General features: G+C 33.3%; 2 protein-coding genes across 2 annotated transcripts; both read right to left on the bottom strand.

Annotated features, from left to right (window-relative positions):
• Positions 1–1,211: 1,211 nt before the first annotated feature.
• On the bottom strand, positions 1,212–3,105 carry LOC122305751. The gene is made up of 2 exons (XM_043118306.1): positions 2,450–3,105; positions 1,212–1,511 (listed from the first exon to the last, which is right to left on the bottom strand). Exons 1-2 carry the CDS (start codon positions 2,948–2,950, stop codon positions 1,347–1,349), a joined length of 666 nt encoding a protein of 221 aa, XP_042974240.1. The 5' UTR covers positions 2,951–3,105; the 3' UTR covers positions 1,212–1,346.
• A 4,758-nt stretch (positions 3,106–7,863) lies between these two features.
• Positions 7,864–9,411, bottom strand: LOC122305117 (metallothiol transferase FosB-like). Its single transcript, XM_043117446.1, has 3 exons — positions 9,028–9,411; positions 8,544–8,649; positions 7,864–8,401 (listed from the first exon to the last, which is right to left on the bottom strand). Exons 1-3 carry the CDS (start codon positions 9,171–9,173, stop codon positions 8,078–8,080), a joined length of 576 nt encoding a protein of 191 aa, XP_042973380.1. The 5' UTR covers positions 9,174–9,411; the 3' UTR covers positions 7,864–8,077.
• Positions 9,412–9,908: the final 497 nt, after the last annotated feature.

Consider the following 9,908-nt stretch of genomic DNA (forward strand, 5'->3'; position numbering starts at 1 on the left):
AATTGAAACAACTTGTGTACTACTTGTCATGTTGTGATCATGTATTAACAAGTCATGTTCATGTTTGTCCTTATTAATTTTAATATGTTCTTTTATTTTTATTGTTTATCAATGACAAGATCGAAGAATATGATCAGATGCCGCCTGTGATCTCCAAGCTAGATACGAGATTATAAGGACCTAGAGCTGGCAAGCTGGCTGGCTGCTAAGAAATTCTTTAGACAAAATATTTGAATATTAGTCTAATTCAGTCATTATCTAAGACCATGCGCGCTGATCTTGTTTTTTGGCATTTTTGGTGTCTGCCCTTGTGTAAGAGCACCATCAGGCATCAATCTATCATGTCACAATACAGGATATATATATATATTAAACGCATATACCAAATGCTTTTAATGCTGATTAATTGAATGGAAATTAATTAATAGTAAAATACGGCAATTCCATTTAGTTCAACCAAATCAAATTTTTAAAAATAGTTAATTCTTTTTGGCATGCAGGATGTTATATTACAATATAAGAAATGGTGGCATTTCCAGCACTATATTTCGCCGCAAAAACCCACACAAATTGTTGCAAAAACCTTTTCCCGAAAAATTACGACTCGACATGGTTTTCCCGAATACTGGCTTTTCCAGTGCTATAGCTTCAATTCAATGGTACCGTTGGATTAAGATAAGCATGCATCGATCATTTCAACGGTTTTCAATATTCCCTAATTTATTTGAAGTCAAATTATTAATTAAGCTGATGCATGCATGCAGTCTGGTGGCCGGTACTGTACGTTGTCCCTTTCATTTTAGATCAGTTTGATTTCGTTTTTCTTTCTTGCATGCAGCTTTCTTATTTCATGTTTAGGGCTTGGAGTAGTCGTCATATATATATAGTTATAGTTGGAACTTGGACTTGGACTTGGTTTTTTTCCCAATTACCAGGCGTGGTCATGACTGACTAAGTCACGCCACGTACATATTGCTGAAAGTTATTAATCTTTTATTTTCTATTTCTTGACAATTCTGAATTAATATACATATGCATTTGGGAATTACACAAATTGAAACTTTTTTTGCAAACTAGTTAATAAGTCAAGTTATAAAATTAGTTTTGTGTCCATTTGTGGCTATATTAATATTTCTCATATTTAAATATCTTTGCATGCATGCGTACGTGTTCGGACTTCTAATAATTAATTAATATATAAATACAAGTAGTACTACAGCCTCAAATTTAAGTATCAAATTGATCAAAGTAATTAGAAACTGGTGAAAATATATGACAATATATAGCAGAATTAGGGTTTGATAAAACAAGCTATGTCGATCCTACATATAATATATGAACTGAACTCAATCCAAATAATTGGCTGCTTTCTGGATCTTCGTTTTAAATAATAAAATGTAAAGTTTTTCAAGGGAAAAATAAAGGAAGCAGCCAGTGGAGTGGGTCACGAAGGAGCCGAAACTTGAGCCCACGATGCAATGCCAGGCCGGACCATAAACTTTATCGAACTCCTGTGTGTTCATTAAAAGGTTATGTCAAGTACAAGAGACCAGCTAGCTCACATGATTACATCCAACAGTAATGTCTCATTAATATATATATATATATGTTTTGAACGAAAGAGATCGAACATGATCATTAACGATTTAGATCCTTAATTAAAAAATAGAGAGTACGTACATATATAGGTTATTTGGTTAATAATTCTCTTATAAATCCTAGTAGGAGTAGTGCAGTATACATGCGGTTAGATTAAGAATATATAAAACTTCATACATTAGTAGTTTAATACATGATTAGCTGAATTGAATGATCAGTGAGTACATAGGTTATTTAATTTCTTTATCATTCACATGGGATGTCGGATCCTTGCTCCAATTCAATATATATCTAGCATGATCTCGACAACCTAGATGCATGGGTGGTGCATGCATGGTCTAGATTAAATGATCCAGATCAATTAAGAAATATTATTTGATGGATTGGAAATGTTGACACTTGATAAGTGGATCCCACCTAGCTAGAAAGGGTGAATTCCATCTTTATTCCCTCCCTCTTCCCCCATGTTTAATATCTTTCCATAATCATTGAGGGAAAATTGTATTTCATTTTTTTTTTTTTTTTTTGGGTTCCTCTTCAAAATCATGTGAAACATGTCATTCAAGAAGGAAAATTCCAAAAAGAAACTCCAAGAAAATAACTTGTCACAAGACACTTTTTTTTTTTTTTTTTGGGGGGGGGGGGGGGGGGGAGGCTTGGCATCACTGAGGCTTGTTCTACTTTCACTTTCGAAAAGATACATAACAATGAAACTTTAGAGCTTTCTTTGCTGAGAGATTCTAGATAGCTATATACTGAATCATGTTAATGTAGCATGAGAAATGGATTTCTGCAGAAAATTCTTTTACAGAGAAACTAATGCTGATGGAATGAAATCTGTGAAACATACCTTTTTCATGTTAAAGGCCACGTGCTTAGAGCTGAACTTCTCCAAGCTATCATAAGTACGCCTGGCACACTTGAAGGCATGCACTTGCATGAATTCAGGCATGTCAGTGACCAAAACCTTCACTTGAAGAAATGCTGCAACTGATGCCAAATTCGTTTCAATATGGGAAACGGATTTCCTTGCCTCAACCCGTACTTCTCCCCTAAGCATTCCTCCTCCTTCCATCACCCTCTGGCCACCTTGCTCAACTCCCTTGCTTGCTTTCAATTTCCTTAATAACCAACTACGCTGAATAGACTTTTTATCCACCATGGCCGGATCGGGCATCGGTGTCGACTGGTTTCCGGTGGCAGACTTATAAATGGACATGATGAATCCTTTCTTTTGCTTCTCATGGGCAGCCATTGCTTTTATCATGAGGCTCCTAGAAATTGGTGTATAGTTTCCATCAGTGAAGGTGCAAAATATATAATGTTGGAAGGAGAGAGTGCTTGGAATCATGACCACAAGCAAGACCCCATTAAATTAATGGTGATTAGGAAGTGGGAAACATAAATTAAAGCAGCAAACCATGTGTGATAGCCTGTGGTCATGGATAATAGAAGCTGATCTTTGCTAGGGATCATCAGAGATAGGATATTATATTTATGAAGCTTGCTTCATAATAAATGGTATTTTCTTGTGGTTGGTGATCATCACAGATTATTAGTGTGTGGAGCACTTTTGTCCGCAATGGTTTTGTTTCTGGACAGCCAGCACACATGCATGCATGGCCCCAAACCCGCCACCGTCTATTTTGTTTGGGGAATCGAACAAAATTGTCCTTGTCATGATCATACTCCTTGCGAGTCAACAGTATAAACAAAGAGAATCTCTATCTAAGGAGAAAACGACTTACCAACCAATAATTTTGTGATATTTAAACTTACGAAAATGACATGAATTATGATGGTGGTTGTGTTACCTTCAGAAGACATCGGGATTCGTGAGATGAGAGGATAAAAATAAATAATTGAATAAAATATTATTAATTTTTGTTTTTTATATTTTAAGATTTGAAAAGATTTAATTATTTATTATTATATTGTGTATAAAAATTTTAAAAAATTGTAATAATTAGATGACATAAAATAATATAATTTATAAAAACAAACGAAACCTTAGTTTAACACAGTGCATGTTCATTCTAACCTATTATCCCTCTAGTGACAACATGCATGCATCCTAGCTAACTAGCTCCAAACTTTTAATACCGATAATTTTATTTTTTTATATAAGAGTTTGAACCTGATTCTCTAATTAGAAAATCATGTCTTATATCAATATATAATTCAAATTAGGATCTTGGTAATTTCAATCATCCTTAACTTATCAAAAAAGTTGAAATATATACGTATATGAGCAATGCTACATACAATCGTGAAATTGCAAACGCCGCGCAATCGTTTTGAAAAAGAGTAGGGTCTAAGATTAAAAATTTAATTTTTTTTCATGTGGATCCCATATTAATTCATTTTTTTCAAAGCGACTACACGCCGCTTGCACAACCACGACTGCAAATATCATTTCTCATATCAAAAAGGATCATTGTTCGATCGATCCGGAACTTCAATAATATTTTAGTATAATTGATCAGAAACCTGATATATAATGATCCCATTATTAATCCTCCAGTTTCTAAGTCCAAATTGGCTAAATCATGATTATTAAAATGATCATGAGCAAGATCGCTGGGGCCTCTCCTCGATCTAGCGCCTGATCGCCTGATCATCCTTCCAAGGGGCCGGCCGGAAACAAGAAGATTAGAATTTATAATATATAAATATTACAAGCAGAGGTTCAAACAAGTCCTTGATTAATGATTTGATCATGATGAGATATCAATAATTGATGTACAGAAAAGTTATATAATTTCTGACTCGTCCATCGTTGTAAGTGAAAGCGGGATTACTTAAGCTTTTAATTACCCTATACTCAACCATGCATGCAGCTGATAATCATGATCATCATCAGACACTATATATACAGTACAAAATTATTTTGTTTGACTCATGATGTGGAAGAAGGAAAATCTTTCAGCAATATTATAGAAATTAGTAGAAAATGTTTAGACACCTTAAAGCTAGCTAGCTAGCTTGGTTCAACATGATCATGTGGATATATGCAGTCTTTCACATGACTTGGAAAGAGAGGTAAGCGAGTTTTTGTTTTCAAGGAAAGATCGTGAGTCAAAAGTAGGAGTGCGCGCAGCATGCCTTCAAATGAATGAAAGCAGGAGGACACGGTCCTCCTGAAATTTGTCTCAAGTTGGTGCAAACTAAGGCAGAAGTTTTGGGACCGCCCTAGCTCAAGCTGCATGTGCGTCTAATATTAGATTATCAAATTAAGTTACAGTACTCGTTATTTAGATCAATTTCCAAAGTAAAATGTGACCAAGATTGTGGGGCAGGGGGCTGTCATGTTTAATGGTCAGAGTCATGTAGTGCCTGCCTTACTTATCCTCGGAATTAATAATCAAGCTGTAACGTCCCTTTCTCTTAATTCCTGTGGTATCTGGGCTTCAGAGCTTTCAGTGGCTCACCCCATTTTTAGTGTTTTGTGGGCTCAGCAATTGACCATTCAATATTGTGACATTCAATCCGCTTGTTTATTGAAGCAATTAAGAAGCCCTACCTAACTGCCCATAAGGTTGTGGTAGTTAGTTGGTACTTATATATTCTATTATAATAAGTAGTTATCTAACTGTTATATTAATTTTTCTTATTTTTGAGTTAAATTTTCTTATTTACCATTAATTTGCTACCTATTATTGGTTTTAATTATTTTATTTGTAATAGATCAAGATTGTTTATTGCATTGGGAGAAGAGAAAGATGAATGCAAGCACATGGTTAAAGTTGAAAAAAAGTATCTCTTCAATCGAAGCATTTTCTATTTGATGGCCAATGGATAAAAAAAATAAAAAAATAAAATCTCTAGGGATCTCATGAATATGTTTTCCTGTACTGCATGTTTGTGAACAGATAAGTCTTTCTTTCTAATCACCATTTTATTTAATTAAATATGATATTACTCTTTTAAAATTATAATTTTAAGATGAAGGCAATTGCTAGGTAGGTAGGTCGCAGGCGTACTATATGCAGTTTTTTCTTTCAAAGTTAATCAATGTGCGTGTTGAATGCATGATGCAGAAAAGAGGCAGGCAATAAAATGGACAGAAGTGAAAGCTAATCAGCTAACTCACTCTCTCTATATTACTCATCAATAATACTCATGAAGCTGACAACAATTTATCTCATAATTAAGCAAACACTTCCACTAATTAAAAAATTAATTTAAATAAAAAAACTTATTAAATAATTAATCATATTTTTTATATCCGTAATGTGGTGTACAATTGTGATCTCTTAAAAATATATTAGCTTGGAATAATTAAAACAGTCTAGTAAGTAAGAAAAATAATATATAGTATATTCAACTTTTAATCAAATGAAAAATTTAAAATATAAATAATATTTTTGAGATCAAAAGTCACTTGATTTATTGAAGTTGACTAGACTAGATTATATATGCAACAAATTTTGTCGAGAATTTCGTGAAATATTATTGGTTTTATTGAGTTCTATGGTTTTGTGATTTCTCTATAAATTCATACACATAATTAATGTCAAAACTAATTGGCATTCAATAGAAATCAATACGTAATTCATCTACGTGCATGACACCCATAACTTGGTGCATTAATTAATTTTTTTAAAAAAAATCATATTATTTTTATTAAAAACCTTGTATCACCCAACGAAACAAACATATTTTATACGATATTCCGACCTAGTTATATATACATATATATAGTAATACTAGATACAGTTATGAGTTGTGCAAGTACCATATAATACTAGTATTCTTTGGAAAAAGATTAAAAGAGTGAGTCTACTATAAAAAAAAAATTATTTTTTTCATGAGTGTTATACTTACTGACTATTTTAAAAAAAATTAAGTATGTAACGTTTGCGCAATCTACAACTACAAATCTTATTTCTCTTTATCAATTAGCGAACTCCTTTTTTGTGACTATTATAAATTGTAGAGGTGTGCACGCACATGCATGACTCCTTTTTTTGTTTGGTTTTGAGTTTGAAAATATAAAAAAATATATAATTTTTTTTAACAATATAAAATTCAGGATATATAAGATTTTTTTTTTAATTCAAACAATTTCACGACTATTAACAAATCATTTCACTACTATTTACAGATCATCACATCTCATCTTACTATCCAAATAAGGCTTAATTAAGTGATGCAGGAGGATCCAAGTCAAATGATGCTGAGTTGTCAAACGGCACACTGATGGCGCTAAGATACCTTGAGTTAGCAGATCAGCGCAAAGATGGCAGGTAATCGTGATCTTTTTCTAATTGTAGCAGTTTTGGATGCGTTTCGGTATTTTAGCCATAACTTTGGCTACGGGTATTAGAATCACACATATGACTCCAATTTAAAAAGCTATTTTCAGCACACATGTCGTGGCCACCAAAATATGCTTGGTGCGCATCTTTTTTTAAGTCAAAATCTATTGTTTTCCCTTCCGAATCCCCATTATTAGTTATTATTTTCCTTTTATGGTAATATTTCATTTATCGTTTAGGAGGTGATTCTAAACTCGATTTGGGCTGATTTTTAGTAAATTACTTCTTTTGTTACTTATTTAATTTTGGCATGATTATTAAGATTTTGCTATTTTTGATAAAATTTTGATGATGACGATTTTCAGCTATACAGCCCAACTTGTGGGCTAATTTTCAACATTCTTTGATTTGATAATTTTGAATTGAACATCAGAAGTGTTTCTCTATATTTTTTGGGCAATTCTCTTGTGTTCTTTCTTGTGGATCATCTGTTGAGATTAGCCTGCATAATAATCAATATTCTATCCGACGTCATTAAGAGCCAACCAAGGTAGAATAAGTTTTTTTTTTTTTTCCTTGAAAATGGTTGTAAAATGATGCCTTTCTATTTTAAAGAATTAATCTTAACTTTAATAATTTGCTTGTATAAAGCACTGCATTAAGATGAATGTTTTAGTCACAAAAATAAAGTAATTTGATGTGTGTGTAGTGCATTGGATTATAGAATTATTTTTATTATAACATAGATCTAATACATTATATAAAGTCATGCAAATTTATTAATTTAGTTTTGTAAGATTTCTTTATATATGTAACACTTCTCAATAATACTTAAAAAGTAAATTTTTATTATAAAGTAGATATAATGTAACATATAAAACCACATCAATTTATAAATTTACTTTTATACCATTTCCTTACTGTTGCAGGGGTACTTCCCAGTTAAAAGAGTCAAGAAGATTTTCTTCTATAAAAATGACAGAGTATATATGCAATTTAACAATTACATATAAACACGGTATTTTTTTATTATTTAATTAAATTTCAGAATGAATAACATGGTACAAAAAAATGCTACTGTCTATAAAATAACATCTTTTTATTCACTATGACGTGTATATATACTGGAATAAGACAAATGCTCGATCTTTAGGAATTTACTTCACGCACAGGGAGGTCGATCGATAATCTTCCTTTGTGTGAAGAGAAGTTAATGCTCATGTCAATTGCTGTTGCTGTAGTACTGTCATTTGCAGCAGTACCGCTTGTGCAGTTGTGCTTGAACTTGCAACTGCTGTTGCTTCTGGACATGATTTAATGCAATTGAGAAGTGAGCATGATCGGACGAGGCGGGTCATGTCATGCTGATCAGCAAGAGGAATGACTGGTAGATTGTCACAGTTGCAAATTTCAATCATGGAGCCATCGGGGTCGTGGAAGAAAAGCTGATCCACGTAAATGCCACCCTCCTCTACCCTACTCTTTATGTACTCTATCTTCATCTCCTTCAACATTTTCTCTACCGCTGCCATGCTCTCACACTGCATGCATGCATGCCCAACAGATTAATTATTTGCTCCTTTAATTAGTCCTTTTGCCAAATACAAACACAGAAAGATATATATATATATATAGAGAGAGAGAGAGAGAGAGAGAGAGAGAGAGAGAGAGAGAGAGAGATACTTGGAAAGAAATGTGGTTGTCCTTGGGATTGATATGGCTAACCCTGGGCATGTTATCAGGGTCTTCAGATTGGATGAGGTGTATGCCAACACCATGATTGAATAGCCTGTTGATCATCAGAATCAAAACCTTATATCAGGCGATATCATTTCTAAACATATATAGAAAACAAGAAAGTTGAATTTTTTGCAGCAGATATATAAATGCAATGCATCATCCAATATCTTGGTCAATATCATTTCATATATACATATATAGGGGATCGAGATCAAAGCATTTCAACAAAATTGAATTTCTGTTGTTCATGTTTCCATGAATGTTCTAATTTAATTGCATCATTCCCTATAAATTCTTCATGTTCTGAATAATTTTCTGAGACGAAGCTTATTACACCATGCATGCACATTCAAATTAGTCATCAACAATATATATAGATATATATTGAAGTTAATTATGATATTTAAACTGAGATTACTAAATATACCATGCACCATCGAAGTCAAAGGAGCCTGGCCTTCTTATAGGAAAGAAACCGAGAACATTCTGGTAGAAATCACAAGATTTCTCCAATGATCTGCATGCAAGGGAGATGTGATTCAAGGACTTCAGGCGCAGGGGATTTCCGGCCATTTCCCTTAATCTTTCTGATCTGCAGTCCAAACAAGCGCTCCACCAATTCTCCAACGCTAAACTCAGGAATATACAGTAGGATTGATTGCCGGCCCTGAGGTTGATTATCCAGAAGAAGAATAATCGAGGATTATGAAACAAAAAAGAAATGGGGTTGAAGATCTAGCTACAAATGCGGGTACGTATCAACGGATCGGAGAGCTAGAAGTTTAGGGAGAATATTGCAGTGATTTTGCACGGCTCTGATTTGTTCAAATATATAGAAAACGGAGAGAGAGAGAGAGAGAGACAATTTCCTAACAGCAGGTTTTAGATGGCGATGCCTAGATATTACACGTAGATTCACGTGGATTACACGTAGATGAATTCTGTCGAGATTGGCTCTACATCTAAGTATGCTAGCTGTGACACACGTAATAATCCACGTCTTGCCATTTTCGAAAGATTTTGTTGGGTTCCTACGTACCCAAATATGTTGAAATAAACCCATCTGAAACCGGTTTTCTTTGCGACCAGATTTAAGGGAAGATTGCGTGTTATACAGCCTAATATATAGATTGTAATATCTCATTAAAAACAATTTTCCTCAATAAATATACCTGCATTGATCTTCTGCTAGCTGTTTCGTTTTTTCTTTTTTTTTTCTTTTTTCTATTTTTTAAAACGATAAAGTTGCAAATTCATGTACGCTGATGTGTAATACACAACCTTTTTATTCGTAGGTTTTCAACCCTA

The sequence above is a fragment of the Carya illinoinensis genome, chromosome 3 (genome assembly GCF_018687715.1).
Source record: "Carya illinoinensis cultivar Pawnee chromosome 3, C.illinoinensisPawnee_v1, whole genome shotgun sequence".
NCBI lineage: Eukaryota > Viridiplantae > Streptophyta > Magnoliopsida > Fagales > Juglandaceae > Carya > Carya illinoinensis.